The 18229-nt window shown below is 38.3% G+C and overlaps 1 protein-coding gene across 1 annotated transcript in view; it reads left to right on the top strand.

The window, feature by feature from the left end:
- The window catches only part of LOC139731103 (uncharacterized), a gene marked incomplete at its 5' end in the record, with an annotated part of 47930 nt that overhangs the window by 18215 nt on the left and 11486 nt on the right, over window positions 1-18229 (top strand). Inside the window, one exon of the mRNA XM_071641982.1 lies at window positions 16812-16910. Coding sequence (XP_071498083.1) covers window positions 16812-16910 — 99 coding nt within the window. The remainder of the gene's footprint in view (window positions 1-16811; window positions 16911-18229) is intronic.

Below are 18229 nucleotides of genomic sequence, written 5' to 3'. Positions count from 1 at the left end.
TAAAAACAATTTTTTTGATACATTGTTGTTGTTTTTTCAAGCGATGGAAACAAGAAGCACATTGTACTCAGTAGACCATAAATATAATTACACAATGTATGCAGTTTAGCCCCAACATTCAAAATATTGTAAAGAGCAGTCGATTTTTCACATTCATAAAGCAGGTATTGGTATTGGCACCATCACAAGCATAATGATCAGAAGCAAAATATATTATTATTACTATCATCATCATTATTATTACTATTATTATTATTATTATTATTATCATTATCATTATTACTACATGTATTACCATCAATATTTTACAGAGATTTATGATCATGCATGAGAAATACCTCAAGTGTTGATGTTACAGTCTCACAACTCTTCCAATCATTTTAACACTTAATTTTCACCAAACCTTACACAAATATATCAGCACTTTATACAACCTACTTAAAGAAAGCTTAAAATTATAATCAGAGTTAGAGGGCAAGTCCACCTTCATATAGACCTACATGTGGATTGAGTGAATGCGCAGCAATAAGCCAGTCCGGAGATAGCTCATGTGCACATAGGTACAACTGACCTTTCATTTTTCTCAGTTGGTTAGGCACTTCACTCAATTCAAAGTGACATAATGCAGCAGCTTGCCCACCATAGCCATTTATGGAACTCATATTCAAACAAAGAATGAACCTAACCAGTGTAGATGAAGTGACCAGTATGGTTCGTCAATCAACACTTAGGGAATCATCTATTTTATTAAGTGCTGTTTTGAATATGTTAACAAACTTTTTTTGTGTGTTAACATTGCCAAATACCAGGCTTGCTGTCAAGTGGATGTACTGGCAGGCACCATTTATAAGGATTCCATGAATAATCCTAGCATTACAGATGCTTATCTCAGTGAAATTAAAAAACCAACCTGTCTCTCGGTACAAATAACCTTTTTCCGCACATGCTCAAACTGGTACCCCGAACTGGCTTATACTATTAGAACACATCAGTAAACTAGATATATCGCTACGGCTACTGATATGCCTCCGCCATAATGCATGGTTCTCCTAATAGGTCTATAGTACAATGTCTTGACAATGTGAGATGACAGTTTCACACAATTGGCAAAATATTAAAATGACAGGTTTGACACAAATAAGCTGAATGTTCACTTTCCTAGAACTAGGTTCAATTGGATGAATGATTAAAATTACTTGACTTTTGACCCTTTTATAAGTTTATGCATTGAGTAATTTTCAAGGTATTGAGAAAAAGTATAATTTCAGTATTGAATGCGAAAATAGCATTATCTAAACCTGGCCTTTGACCTTTGACCTCACAGTTCCAAAGAGAATCACTGTTAGGTTGAACATGCATAAATATGTAAGTTTCATGATGATACCTTGAGTTACTTTCGAGATATGGAGGAAAAAGTGCAATTTAGCACTTTCACTTGACCTTTACCTTTTGACCTTTGACCTTTTGGCAAGAAACTTCCCCAAAAATATATATTGGGTAATACATGCCATACATCAAGTTAAAAAAACAAAACAAACTTCAGGCATATTGCATTTTAAGGAAAGTAGTGATATTTTGAGGAGCTGATCTTGACCTTTGACCCCCCTGACCTTTGACCCATGACCCCCAACTTCCCTAGATAATCACTGCCCATCGGTACAAGCATATATACTAAGTTCCATGAAGATACCTTGAACCATTTGCGAGATATGGAGAAAAACATGAAATTTCATTTTTTTTCCACAAAATAACCTGTGACCTTTGACCTTTGACCCTGTGACCCTAAAATCCACACAAAGTATTATCCCCCAAGGATATACCCTCATACCAAGTTTGATGTAAAACCACCACACGGTTCTTGAGATATCGACAAAAACAAAACGGGACGGACGGACGTACGGACGGACGGACGGACGGACGGACGACCCGAAAACATAATGCCTCCGGCCACTTCGTTGCGGAGGCATAAAAAAGTGAAAAGCGGACATTCAGTTCAAAAGTTAATAATCTTTAAATCATTTGTGCAGTCGCAGCAGAGTGAGAAGAGTTTATGATGTCACATGCGTAGAACAATTCAAGGAAAACCTAAAGAGAATTTCACTTTTTTTTTTCTTTTAGGTAAAACATGCACATTTCCTCAACAAGTCACTGACGTATGTAAGGGCAATGATAATACATGTAGTTTCTGCCTTCTTAAAGAGTGATGTCCAGTGTTCTTTTATATGCAAAAAAAGTAGATATGATATGTTGAGTTTTCTCAGGTTTTGGAACAAACTCTATTTTTCAATCCTTATATACATAAAGGGTTTGTGAGAAAATCATGCTTCTGTCAAGTGTCACAAAGCTACTCCACTTATGACATTGCATTGCCAGAGATTGCCCAAAATTGACATACATTGTGTGGCTGTCTACTACAAAAAACAGCAGGCGACTTATTTTTTTTTTTTTGTTCCCTACTTAAACAATCAATTCAAAGTGTGCATGTGTTATTGAAGCACTGAGGCTATCGATGGTGAAGAAATATCTAATATATGAACAATACAAACTAACCCCATCTAGTATGAAATATAATGGAAAGCATAATTTGAGTATTTCATATCCATTAGCAGATTCATATTTTCATCCATAATCCACCCCCCCCCCCAAAAAAAAAGAAAAAAGAAAAAAGATAAAAGTGAATAGAAGTCAAGTTCTCTTTAGGTTGTGTTTAAATTTGTAATTTGCCAGTTCGTTCTCTTGTATTTTTCTATTATATATTTCTTTAGAGTATTCTTGTAAATATTCAAGCCCAGTGCATTCTAAGAAAGGGAATAACCTGACAACAGTTTAGAAGACAGAATAAATAGTTATCGTTATCTATGAAATTAGACATTTTCACATATATTTTGCAAAAAAAAAAAAATGCTAATCTTCATTTCATGGAGTGGCTTCATGCTCACCCTCGGCTAAAAACAGGGAGGTGATTACTTTCTGGATTAAAATGGAAAGATGTTTCTAGAGCCGTGGTGTTTAGCAATTCTAATGGGGGGGGGGGGGGGGGATTCAATGTGACCCGTCTCAAATTGTATATGGTTTAAACATACATGACATAGCCTATGACATAGGAGTCTCATTATTATGCCTCTGCCCTGAATGGTGCCGGAGGCATATGTTTTCAGGTTGCCTGTCTGTCTCCCGGTCTGTGCGGATGTATCTACGGAAAAATTGATGGGCTTTCATCAAACCTGGTTCAGGGATACTACATGATGCTGATGATCTTATTGGCTTTTGGACTATATCTGCTAAAAGTCAAAGAAAATTTGAAAATAACGTTTTTGCTACTTCTCTAGTCAGGGAAATCGGTGTACTCGTGTGTACTGGTTGGTTGGCGCATTCAGTTGGGTACAGCAAGGTTTCATCCTCTGCTTTCACAGGAAAGCCGACTCCCAACTTCTTGTTCTCGTAGTCAAGGTATATCTGATCCTCTGCTTCAGCAACCTGCAGCTTGGTCTTCATAGCTAATCTCATCTTACGCTGCATAAGTCGAAACTCCTCGAGCTCTAGTTTTTGATGCGTTTCTATAGCACCTGCTTCAGCTGCCAAATAGTATGCCCTTCTGGCCATCACTCTCAGAAGGACTGGCATGGCTTCCACACTGACTCAACGAGGAACCAGGATTGACATCCTGAACATCTTCCATCTCCAGCTCTGGCATCCTATATGGCTCACCAGTCTCTCGAGGTTGACCTGCATCACTCATCCTGAAGACCATTATTGAACTTGATGCATAGTGAACTCGATGATGAATAATCACAGGTCCCTTTGGTCCAGTATGAGACCAAGCTAACACCATGCATCAGCATGGATCAGCAAGGCTCAACCTGTAATTGAATAAAACAAAGTTCAACATACAATCAATATTGGAATATCTACCTGCTAAAGTATGGGATCAAGTAGTTGTACTTCTGAAGTGATTTACCGTTTACATACCTTGTTTGTGTGACTTATTTTATGTCATGTCTAGCACATGCAACTTCTCCAGTAGATATTATCTAAATTCACATATCGTGTATCATTGCTTATGCTCTGTGACTATGGCATTGCTAATTTATAACACACATTCTATTTTCATTGATAGACAACAAGGAGTCAAGGCCAACCTAAATTTTCTGACTTCAATCTTCATACATGTCTTAAATTCTCCTAAATGAACCAGGAACGCTATTTTTCTTCATTAGGCACATCATACATGCCTACATCGTTCTTCGTGTCAACTTCACAGAAACCAATATCCAACTGAGCCTCAACTCGGCTCAAACGTAATAATTCCTATTAACGAATATGATGCGACTATATCCGGTCACCTATTTACGTACGTACCTTGGTAACTGCGTCCGGCAGCCCCATACGCATAGCGTAATTACGCTATGGCTATGCGTATGGGGCTGTTGGTCGTAGTTAGTACCTTGGTTGAGGCTTTCCGTATTACTGTGCACTTTCATTGACTTATTCGCTATGCTTTACTGTATGTACCTGATATGTATGATCGCACTTCTGACATGTTAGTACACATGTACCTCGATACAACTCTTTCGCATCAGTTTTCACCACTCAGCATTCGATTAGCATAATTCACACATATCATCATCGATTACTGTGAAATATTTTCAACGGAATTATAGTACAACTATCTACTCACAACGGTTGGCTCATCAAAAAGATTAATTCATCATCCCAACCTCACGGTCGTCTGTCCATTTCAAACGAGGAACGTCAGTAGTATGCACGTACGTACGTATACCGCGCGACCAACGGCGTGGCGTGCGCATGCGATTTTAGCTTTGCCATTGACCAAGTGTATGTGCTGAACGGTCCACGCGTGCACGCATAATACGTGTACTCTATGATAACGTCATTGAAATGATATTCTTGATCCCGGTGCGAGAAGAAAAAACAAATGTTTAATTCAAGTAGTATTTTTTTTAGTACAGTATTACTGATGACACTGTTACTCTTTAACAACGTGTAGTTATATTTTCAAATAAAAATATACGATAATATCCAAAAATAGTGTGGCATTTCAAGCAAACACCATTCAACACCCACATGTCAGCTTTCGGGAAAGACTATGGAATGGTTCCAAATTCGAACCCTTAAGACTTGGCTCCCTTTAGGGTTCGGATTTGCACCCCTACACCCATCCCGAACCCTATAAGGTGCCTTTTAGTTAGATTTGCTCGTAGGGTGAAAATATGAACCCTAATAGAACCCTAATTTCTCTGTGTGTAAGACATTTTTATGGTGTGTATTCCGCAATCTATTGCGAGAAATTAGTGTAAAGTGATGTAAGGGAGAAAACGTCGTTATTTTCTTGATCTCTGCCTTCGAATATCAGCAATTCCGGTGGGGTTATCGAGTAATACGTTGGATGCAAGGTCTGCCGCAAATATTACCTATCAAGCAAGGCTATTTCTCACAAAGACATTTTGCGAGACAGTATTTCTTTCTGGCTTCGTGGCTGCCGTCGCCATTACAGTTACAGTAACGTCGTCCATATGTAGTTCATCGGTTGCTTCTTTTTAGAGCAATTATTAATGCTAAAATGTTATCTCATAAAATACTTTCAAATCAAAACTTAAAGTGAACCTATTAATTTGAATGTATTTTCCAGTACCGCGGTATATTGGAAGTTCTTGCAGCGCAGAACAGTGCATCATGTCTTTTTAGATTCCTTCTCTTTGTTTAAAAAAATTCTACTGAAACGCTGAATATTTGCGTCGAAGAAAGGAAATTTGTCAACCAGAATTTTACTGTTATTCTCATTTATTACCAGAATCGTTACAACTGACTTTGATGTTTATACTGTATACCATAAACTTTGTACTTCTTGTTCTGTGCTCTTGAAAATTAGCCAGCACGCTTTCACGTAAGGAATAAATTTCGACTGTACAACTTAGTTGCCGTTGACATTGCGCATGAACAGTGTGTTAGTTGTGTATTTTTCCCCACTTTGAATATACCCATGCCATTGAAATGAATGGGTAACAAAATTTCCTTATAATCCCTTACATGTCGATTTTTCATTCCTGCTCAATTTTTCTGTGATTCCTTTTCTTATAACTCTCTCTCTCTCCCACATATGTAAACACACACGCAAACACACACACACACACACACACACTTACAAACACACTCTCTCTCTTTCTGTTGATTTCCATATTCATTTTATGCATCCACATTTAATATTTTTTGAAGATGCGTAAATCACCAATTTTGCAGAGAATTCATATTATTCAATGGCAAGTCCAGTGATAGTTTAGTGGAAAGTTCAATGGATTTTGAAATTGAATAATGACATCTGATATCTGTTTGTTTGTTTGTTTGTTTGTTTGTATTGAAGTTGGAATTGTATTCTATACTTGAAAAGGTACGAGTGAAATTTCCCTGTCTGATGAATGAGAGTTACGATAGTCCTGGGTTTGGAAAAAATGAACCCTGTCGGTACATATTTGACGAGATGTTTTACTGTGCATGTCTCAAAACCCCACCAAAACTGATACAACACTAAGGTTTGGAAAGTGGCTGATCCCCCAAGGTAACAAAATGCTTATAAACACGTGTGTGGCTACCTTATCGTGTATGACCATATGGTTACGATTAACATTTTCATATTACATGTACTTCTATGAACGTGACTCGCAGTAATATATTCCTATTGTTACGATTATTGTTGCTGCTAGTATTGTCACCACCGTACTAATATTTTAGTAGTAGTCCTAATAGACCACGTAGCAGCAGCAGGGCGTTCATCATCACGCTCACTCGACTCCACGGACACGGAGGAGACATGTTTCACCTTATACACCCGAAAATCGTATTCGGCCGCGTTGGTTTTGCCGCCATGTGTGTCCAAGATGCGATTCGCGGCTTCCGCGCTGTATGACAGCTGTGATTAGCATTTTGCGACACGTTGACTTCCGTTTCACGCATCGGTGATGAAGCGTGACCGCTGACGCGCTCTGAGTGTGGGCGTGTCGCCCTGTCAATATCTACGGTAGACGTGAAAAGCTCGGAAGCAAAAAATCGTATCCACTCGCTTTTCTCCTTCCTTGTTTTGCGTCTTAGCTTTAAGTTTCCTTTCTCGATCGTCTTTCCAGCATGGATTCCACGGTCTTATGAGTCCAGGTTGTCTGTCCGTCGTTCTGTTCATATTAGACTGTCTCTATAATATTAAGACTATAACACATCATCTGTCGAGTACACTTTGCATCAAACTTAGCAAACGAGTTAAGATTGCCGTTGTTTAACATTACATTCTAGTTCTATTAGTACTAGATAAGGAGGCGTCACACACACTCATAATTTCTTATGTAATTATTTACCAATTTTGTAATACAATCTTATGTGGTAGTGGGATCAATGTACACGTTTATCTTTTCTCCTTTAAATCATGTATATTGTAATCTATATATTTTGTTTTTTAAAGTATTACTGCAGTAATAGAAAGAATTCTGATTCATGAATGAAATTATGTTGAAGAATAACATATATCGATTTATTTATCTATCCATATTATGAATATGAGTATGTATATGTATGTATAGGATAGGTACATCATGTATATTATATGAGCATGTATGTGTACGATGGGCCTTACCATTACTGCGTACATAAAACAAACACGATATATTTTGTTCAATGTCAGATAACAATATGTATAAGATATTTTGTATTCACACATTATTATTTTCATAGTGCATATTCGGTCATTACTCCGGCAAAGGCAACTGAATGTGTTAACTTTAATATTATTATCATATTGTATTTATCATCATTACTATCATTGTAAAGTAGTTGGAGTGGTACCCATACACTCTGTAATTTTCCCTTTTCCCCCTATACCCTTCCATATTTCTCTCTTTCTCTATTCCCTATTCTATTCAGAGTAGGTAAGCATGATAGTCTCCATACCGTCAAGCCTCGGCTTATTTTGGAGACCCTTCTGTTTAAGTTCCATAAGCTAGTATGTTTGTATTTGTCTTGTATAATTGTACTAAAAACTATGTGTCGATATACTGTTTGTCATAAATGACATGTACATGATCCTATCTGATGTAAGGGAATTAAGCAGAAATAAATCAAATCAAATCAAATCAAATCAAATCAAATCAAATAAATCAATCAAACAAACAAAAACAAACAAACAAACACAGACACCTTCTTATAAGTTAACGTATCAGACTCACAACGAGTTTGCAATAAATTTGAATCATAATGATTATTTGAATAGGTTTTAGATTAAGCTGTCAATGCATGCAGGCCAAGGCAAGTGTTCAGACATCATTCGACGTGAAGCTTTGCAAATATTACTAAATGTGAAATTGTCTCAATTTTCACGGCGGAGTATCTTACATGATTTCATAATTTCATGGCAAGTTACTGGTATTTGATTTCACCGAAGCTGTTGATCTAATTCTTTCTACCCGGAGCGCGCCTCACATTTTACGAGAAACGTTGTCCTTGTGTTTTGTTTTCGTAGATAATTCACTCGCAACCTATGGTGACGTCTTGACCAAGAAAAAAAAAGCAACAACAACCCACTAACAGATAACACAAATAACCAAAGGTGTGATTGTGTTCACACGGGCGACGTTCTTACTTCACGATTTGATTGACCCGTGTCTCACGTTAGCATATTTGTAGGATTGATCAAACCAAAAACTAATATTTTCCGACGTGTTGTCCACCTTTTATCATAAAAAACACCCCCGGCCTTCGCGATCGATCGTTCGTCCGTCTCAATATTGTTCTCCCCTTTCAATTGGCGCGCGTGCTTGTAAGTTTAGTTGTACATGACTTTCTTCTTGTGAAGCGTGGATTTTCCCCAGGTCCAGATCGCACACTGAACGAATATTGCGATTGCTATTGTACAACGCCAGGCGCCCAGTGGGGATATTACACGCCATTTTACTCACAGGAGTGTGTTGGGGGAAATTGTTCCATTTAGTCTAGATTGATTTCAACGAATGAAGGGTGACAGCTAGCACTGCGCTCCCCAACAGAGACAAGGAAGAAATTGATTGAAATTCTGGGACAACAGCAATTTAGAGAGTAGGCCTAGATGAATGAGAGAGAGAAAGATAGAGAGAGAGAGAGAGAGAGAGAGAGAGAGAGAGGTAGAGATAGAGATAGATAGCTAGACAGATAGATAGAGAGAGAGAGAGAGGAAGAGAGAGGGAAAGAGAAAGAGAAAGAAAGAAAGAACGACGAAGAGAGAGAGAGAGGGAGAGAGAGAGAGAATGAGATGGCACGAGAAATGGACAGATATATATTATCTTATAATGTATGTGAGTGTGTGTGAGTGTGTTTGAGTGCAAGAAGGACGGATGAAGGTTGAGAAGAGTTTAGGTATCGAATTTGTCGTGTTTACAACGGCTTGACGTAAATGCAGAGTTACACGCTTATTTCGAGTGCAGCAATATTACGATGCAGGGGCGGATCCAGGAATTCCGTAAAGAGGGGGCGCCTTTACAAAATTAAAGTGGGGGGGGGGGGGAGGCGCACACACACCCCTCCTCATTTTTTTCTTTTTATTTCTTTTGTTTTATCAAAAAATAAAAGGGGGGCGCCCGTGCGCTCCCCCTGGATCCACCACTGCGATGTGTCCTTAAATCTATTATCCAAGCTGATTGCTTCATCCATAGCATAAAGTAGCAAATACCAAACACAAACCAATAGGGCCTACTAGTTTACACTGCCTCATGTTTGTATGCGTGAAATATACATGTAAATGCACCAAAGCCCTGGCCTCTATAAACTGAAACAATTCCCCCCTTGACGCACGTTAAAATCAGCCAGCTTAATATTAGCGAGGACTCGCGCGCAAGAAGTCGTGTATGCTACGTGCATGTCATCAAATATTTAGAGGAGCCTGCGCTATATTAGGCAGACTGAGCTAGTGAGCTACTGAGCTTGCGTTTCCACGTTGGCTTTCTTTTACCTCATGAATAAATGAATCAGTGAAACAAAATGCATCACAAATTACATGGAAGGCGTAATTCCTGAAATAATGTTAATTAATGACGCAATTGCTTCCCCCTCTCTCTCTCCCTCTCCCCCTCCCCCTCTCTCTATTTGTGTCTGTCTGTTCTGTCTCTTTGTCTCTTTCTTCATTATGTTTATCTTTATGTTTCAGTTTGGATTATAGATGTAGTAAAAGTTGCTTGTTCATGTCAACAAGTGGCTAAACCAATCGTAATCTTAGTTAATTTGATTATGATATAGCACGATATTTAGCTATTTCCGTGCTGCTTCAAAGTGTAGTTAATTCCGGTATCACTGCGTCTTCTGCAACTGGTGTCAAGTTTATAACAATCATTACTACATAATAGTATACAGTGCCTTTTTGGTGAGGGTGCACGGTGTCGCAGCTCCAACTACTTGCATGACTTGTGGCATTGATAAGCCCTAGATCTGAGAACATGCTTGCTCAATATCATCTCACTCCGATTTGGTCCTTTAAAGGCCGCATGAGTTGTTTGGCACTGCGCAACGAGCGGAAGCTATAGTAATGAGCACGCCACTAACTATATGCATTCCATTAGTGGACTGAATTATGAAGGCCCACGATCCCCCCTCGCTCTATTTTACCCCTCGCGTGCGCCACGGTGTAACAGGTCAGCAACCGTCGCCTCTTCCCCCAACAGGTCACCCGTCATGAATACCTTATTACACTCGATCGCGAGCGGGTAAAGACGTGGAGAAAATATACGGGAGAGCGAGATGGATTAAGAGAGAGAGATAGATAGATAGATAGATAGATAGATAGATAGATAGATAGATAGATAGATAGATACGAATAGATAGATAGATAGATAGATAGATAGATAGATAGATAGATAAGATAGATAGATAGATAGATAGATACGAATAGATAGATAGATAGAAAGATAGATAGATAGAAAGAGATAGATAGAGATATAAAGAGGGAGATATGAAAAGGATGAAAGAAGACAAGAAAAAAATAACATTGTACATAGTCGGCTAAGTCACAAGTATACATTGATATGTTTATATAATTATGTACACCTATATGAAATGCCATTCATTAATGGACCTCGTTGACAAACCTCGTAATTTTAACGCATCGTCCATTCTGAAATACAAAGAAATACCTTGTAATATCATGTGATCAGTCGCCAATTCCATAAACAGTCAGGCGTCAGGAGGGTGTGGCATCCTTATCCATGTTAATATCATTGAGTTTTTAGCAGCAGAACCATCAATTTTATCAGTCTTCATCATACACTGCAAAAAGTCCGGTGTTAAATAGTGAACACCGAGCTGGTGTTCAATTTTCGGTGCTCATTTATGGTGTTAAATTAACACCTCCGGGTGTCATTTCCAAATTTTAAACTGTTTTTTGAAGAGTTTCTTAGTAACTGCACTTCTTGTTGATTTTTGATTTAAACAGGACGATCAAGAATTTTACATTAAAATACTAGATTTTTGAAAGAATGTGAAAACAAATTTACACCACAGTAACACCAGCTGGTGTGGTCTCTTATTGAAGTTGGACGGGTGTTAAACCATAGATATTAACACCAACAAATATCAAATCAACACCATGTGGTGTCATTTTTGAATTAACACCAGTACAGTGTCAAAATAACACCAGGTACAGTGTCAAATTAACACCACGAAGTGTCAGGTGAACACTTTTCAACACCATCACAGTGCATTTTCTACACCTGTGGGTGTGGTCCCCTATTGAAGTTTGATCGGTGTTAGATTTAACACCCGTGGTGTTAAATCTAACACCGATGTTTTTACAGTGTAGCTTTTTGTTTATCATGGGGTTGAGATGATTATTACTCAAAACTTTTATGCTTTACGAAGAATGTTTTATGTGTGTGTGTCTGTCTGTGTGTGCGTGTGTGTGTGTGTGTGTGTGTGTGTGTGTGTGTGTCATAATGTAGAAATATTTAAAATGATTGTGGGATTACAAAGGAGAAGAAGGGAACGAGTATGATGTACAAAAACGAGGTTTTACAGTATGACAGTATTATGTGTCGTGTGTAAAGTAAGAGATTTTTTCATAATATTTATTCAAATGATAGTTACATAAACATCATGTTTCTGAAGTGCTGTATGTAACATATTTGACATTTAAAAAGGTTAAGAGCTATGGAACATTTTTTTTTTCATAGATAAGCATAAATATTTTACATATATCATACGCATACAAAATTCGCCACACAACCAGATACAGGCGTGAGAGCTGCACGTCTCTGCATCGTCAACCAAAAAAAAAAAAAAAAAAATGCAGTCGAGTTTTCACATGCGATGAAAGGAAAATAAAATGTAGAAGAGTAATGCAATCAACCACTCCCATTTGATTGAACGAACAGTGGGTGAATTATAGCGATGAGACCACATTCATGTTTACAAATTAGATAAATGCCTTTTCCATTCTCTCATCACTGAATGGCGCATCTGATGATGTTGCGTTTATTGTTGCGTATCAGTCACGTGACACTGATAGATAATTGATGATGAACGATCATTCATCATGAAACAGGTGCAGGAGGCGTGCCACGATCCCGTGATGGTGGTCGTGTAGTCTGTTGAGAGATGAATCACCCATCTTCTCACAGACATGAATGTGACTCGCACGCGGGGTTTCACCTCCCTTTCCTTACTCCATTGATACTGTAGAAATAAGAAGCTTGTCTACCATGTCTACCTCTAACAGTTCTATAGAGCATTAACTTATTTTATTTTCTAAGATTCAGGAGAGTAGAATATATATTCAATATTTATACTGCAGTTATAAGGGACATTTCTCGACATGGAGTCAAAATTTTGCAGGATATACTGTATTTTCCAATGTTCATCTCTCCCTCTCTTTCTTTTTGCGCGCTCTCTCTCTCCTCAAAACTATATAAAATATTACTATTATTATGTATATATATATATAACTATATATATATATATATATATATATATATATATATATATATATATATAACACAAACAAGAATTGTCCATGACAGCCGTAGCCTTCTTCATCAGTGTGTGTGTGTGTGTGTGTGTGTGTGTGTGTGTTCTCTGTCCTTGGGACACTAAAAATCCCTCTACCAAAAGGTCAACACTTCCGTTCCGGTCTCTTCGCTGACATATCTGATTATACGACGCCACACTGTGATGACGTTACGATGAGCATACATGATTAATTAAGTAATTAATAGATTCTAAGCTGATACACTGGCTGAGATGGCGCTTTACAGGGGGACTGTGTCCATCGCAGTGGCTCATACACACAGAAGGACTATGACACGGTTAGAAAAGGAAAGCTTATTGAAAATCTTTGGAATGTTGTCGTAGTGCACGGTAGAGTTTTAAAAAAAATGCCTATTTACAATCTAGTCACTTATAGATTTGTCACTCTGATAGTGCTCTAACAGATGATGTATTTTCTTTTTAAATTACATTTTTGGCCGTTTTGACGTCGTATTATATATTTTGTTTTGAATACTTCTGTAGTCTTTGTTTTTCCTGGCATTGTACTAGCTTACAAAATCCATCAGCTTCCGTGCACGCTAGATATTTTGTTGGAGATAGACACAGAAATTGGAGGGGAATTCATTGTTCTTGCTTGAATATTCGTTATTGCGACTCGGTAGAAAGGGAGCAGTGTTGGTGAGTCCATGGGCGAGATGTTACAAAAAAATGCAAGGAATGTGAACACACACACACACACACACACACACACAAACACACACACGCACACACACACACACACACAATGACACAATCACGGCAATGTTTGTTTGAATCTTGAAAGATATGCCAGTGGAATTGGTGTTCATTTAATCCATGTCTATAATATATATTCCCTTTGTGGCATATGAGTACCATAGTGAAACACTACAGCGCCTAATGCATTGATGGCTAGCACATTATTCCATATTGTGGACTCCCTTTCGATGCACCAGCTTTTGACATCTCACATATTATTTGTTTGTAGCACAAGATGTGCACTTTGTGTCTGAATGTTCAATGATCATGATAAAAAAAAGGACAACAGCAACAACTGGAAATATAAAAAAAACCGGACATAAAAGCCTAATGGAGTCTCGCGATAAGAAGTACACAGAACATACTGTTTTCTAAAAGGTTTGTTATGTAGTCAAGCCATTTGTGTGCCTCTGTGAGTATTATTCTCCCAACAAAGAAAAAGAAGGGGGGGGGGGGGGCTTTTGAGTACACACACACGAACAACACACACACAAACACAATATATACTGCGATGATCTTCGTGATTTCGTAGTGAAAGAAGAAGATAGTGAGAGATGGAGGGAGAAAAGAGGGACACGAAGCGAAAAATCATGTTGTTCTAAAGATAAATCATGATAATTATATACCTTTCTCTGACTTCGTTATACGCCGTAAGAAGTGCAGTGATTTAAATTCTTTAGCAGCAACATATTGAGCGAGGGTTAAAATTATTATACCCATGACCAATCTCAATGACCCAAACCCACGTGCATACATTTTACCTACTTGTACGCAGTGACATCTCATGCAGATATGAAAGTACTCAACGGACCCGGTGGACGATTAAGGGCAAAAGGTGCTGATGAAAATGGATAGCCGACCGAAGCCATTACCAAATTGATGAAATATAGTTGATAACAATAAGGCAATGCTAAGTACAATATTTCATTTTTATGGTGCTTTTTTTTTCAATTATTGCCTTCACAGAAATTTGTTGATGCCTATAGAAGTCGACAGGAATATGATTTGTGTGTTTGTGTGTGTGTGTGTGTGTGTGTGTGTGTGTGTATTTGCGCTCATCAATGCTTGTAATGTATCGAGGTGCTATTATGTGGCTCGCCTTATTGCTAGGGCTCCGTACATATAGAGAACTGCATCATTCGGATGTGTGTGGACATGATTTTATCTCCAACACAACGCATGTGGTGAGTCTGTGAATAAAGCACAGCTACATGTGTAATGTGTACTGATTATAAAGTGTTACTTCGCAAACGTTTGTATGTAAATGTTCTTCATATTCAACATGAGACGTATACGTGTTTCACTTGACATATTCGTCAACGCGAAGTGATGTGATTTCAAGAAGACATTCGATGCGACCGTAATTTTCTTGAAATCTATTTTCCCACGGGCAATCAATTTTGGATGCGAAAGATCACGCACGTCGAGGTTTTGACTGTAGTTTCCACAACCCGGGCATCGCGTGCGATACAGTAACTAGCATCGATATACTAGTAATCTAATGTTGTGAGGGCGCTGTTTTGAGCATGTGCGCTTTCGCAGGTTTTGATTGGCAGATGACGTTATCGGGGATGCGGCTATAATGCATTTAAAGTGTGTCAACCGACGCGTGGTTTTTAGATTATGGGTATTACACGCCATTTGATGGTGAATAATTTGCCAATGAAGTGAATGCTGAAAGGCATAGTGGCCTTTTGCGTTTTCAGACTCGGCCACAACATGCGATCCAAATTTTATGTTAATTTTAAACTGCCCGATTGAACCAATTCTCTGACATAATTCAATCAAATTTATCCATAAGCCAATAACCATAAAGTTGAACACCTTTTCGCTAGTTCCCAACGTGACAACAAAAAAGAACACGATTTTATGTAAGCAGTTTACAAACTTTCATTTTTAACAATGCCTTGTGAACTGCCAGTGCATAAAGAAAGACAAACAATTAATAATCATAAGTAACTAATTTGAATTTAGCATCTTAATAGTAAAAATGGTCTTTCACTGTTTTACAGTGCATACGCTATAGCTCGAGGTGGCTTAACGCTTTGAATATTTGCACACCCTTCTGCAGAAGCGCCTAGTGAACGTAAAAAAGTCGTGTGCTGTTTTCCATACCGCAACAAGTGAAGTAGAATTCTATATGACTCATTCCGCATGCCGCTACGCTAGTCGGTCAAGTTCTCGAATTTTTGCTTCTCCGCTGATGGCTTATTTGCATAGGGTACGACAAATTATACAACAGCCATTATAAAATTGTTTCCCCACACACGCCGGAATTTATCTCCTCACATGCCTACGCACTGCATGTATTGACCCCAATTTCTTCTGTGTAAAGGATATCGTAACCCAGTGAATTCAAGAACCTGCTCGATTCAGTACAAAGTCTGCGGTAATTTTCAAAATTCAGGAGTCAACAGAATAAGTTATCAATTGGAAGATCTACCGGTGGCGGATCCAGAGGGGGGCGCACCGGGCGCGCCTCCCCTCTTTATTTGTTGTTAAAACAAAATAAATAAAAAGAAAAAAAATAAGATGAAACCCGGAAGTAGCACCAAAAATATTGTTCCTTCCCCCCCCCCCCCTTTACGGAATTCCTGGATCCGTCCCTGTAATAACTGCCTTTTAGCAGTGTTTTGAATGCACACCGTATTTATTCACCCCATGCATACTTGTTTTGATGATGTTAGATATTATTTGTAGACGACTGAATTCTCTTCCTTTAATCAATGAAGCCAGTTTTAGTGTCATGTTCAAACCGCTTTCTTTAATGATAGGTAATGTAGTACATGTATTTGTGATTTGCAGATAGAAAACACTGATGCTGGTAATACATTATTCATTTTCATGTTTCCTTTAATGTTTATACTTGTGTCTGTCCGAGGTTCCGAACATCTCGACCTTTTGTCTCTTGTTATCACTGGTCATTCAATATAGGTGGAAGAAAAATCGCCTTATTTTGTGGCCTCAGACTCCTCGGTACCAATTCTCAATATTTCGATGTTCTCTCTTCTCCGATCCCTTATGGCACTTAGGATGGGACGACGCCTTTGATCCTGGCAGCAGCGAACAACCATTTAGACTGCGTCCGGGAGCTGCTCACTGAGGGTGCCGACCCGAACGAGAGGAGGATTGTAAGTTTCCCGGCACGTGCCGGCTCCATCAATGAGCTACTTCTTGATAATTAGCTCATAATATTATGCACAGTTTCTAAAGTGCCTTTAGTTTTCTTGTCTGTTGGTTAGGCCCTTCACTCCTTTTCCAAGCGACATATTGCTTAAGCTTGCCCGACGTAAGTATTATGGCTTTCGTGTTTAAATGAAAATAACTTGCGTAGACCAGGTGACCAGAACGGTCCATCAAGTAACACTTGCACGGGAAACGTCCATTGTTTTCCTTTTTTTGCATGCATAGCATTTTGTTTTTCTATAAGTGTCGCCAAATACTAGACTTTAATGAACACTTGGTTGCTGTCAGGTGGATGTGCTAGTAAGCACCATTTATAAGGATTACATTACAGATCTGATGCCCATCTTAGTGCGTATTAAAAACCAACACATTGCTATTAATAGTATAAAAGATACATTTTACTGCTCGTGTGCAAAATGGAATTACCCAGTTGTACGAACTGGCTTATGGACCAGGTTGATCACAATATCATTTATTCAAATTCTAAGCACATTTTCATAACCATAATTAATGTTGTTCCTGACAGTCATGAAGCTTACCGTAGACTTGCCCAACGTAACGACGACAAGCGCATGCAAATACATTTCAAAATACATTATGCATACAAAAATACATATAATATCGGTATATAAGATATGTAGGTGAGAAATAAAGCTTGTTCTAAGAAAAAGTATCCATAAAGTTGAATACTTTGTCAAACCACCGTATTGGAAGAAAACTGGTTTTGAGGTTATCTCGCGTTTCGAGTTGTGTATAATTACTTGAGGTATATCACAATATATTACAGGTCTATGGCAGGTTGATATTGTATGACAGGTAGGCCCTATAGTACTGCCAGAAAAGTAATGCTCTGGTGTGCTTGCCCGATGATCACCATAAGTCTTTTATGATAACAATATTGATTCGATGAAAGTCATCGTGAAAGTATACTATGACTTTCATCGCCCATTCAAAGTTTAATGTAGACTGAATGAGTCATTCATGGTCTTATAATCGTCAAAGGTTGTGTTATTTTATACTGCAGATATTATACCTTCATTCATTTTTATCGACAATAGCACCCAGAACACGTGGATATGCATATATTACTAAAATTCAGCGTGCCAATAGTCAAAACCCAAACACCTTCACTGTAAAAACATCGGTGTTAGATTTAACACCATGGGTGTTACATTTAACACCGATCGAGTGTTAATAGAGGACCACACCCACAGGTGTAGAAAGTGCACTGTGATGGTGTTGAAAAGTGTTCACCTGACACTTC

Source organism: Diadema antillarum, unplaced genomic scaffold (genome assembly GCF_040938485.1).
Source record: "Diadema antillarum isolate AM-2024a unplaced genomic scaffold, OU_Dant_1.0 seq00000357_RagTag, whole genome shotgun sequence".
Lineage (NCBI taxonomy): Eukaryota > Metazoa > Echinodermata > Echinoidea > Diadematoida > Diadematidae > Diadema > Diadema antillarum.
Note: the sequence above shows the minus strand (reverse complement) of the source record. Positions and strands in the feature narration are given on the sequence as shown.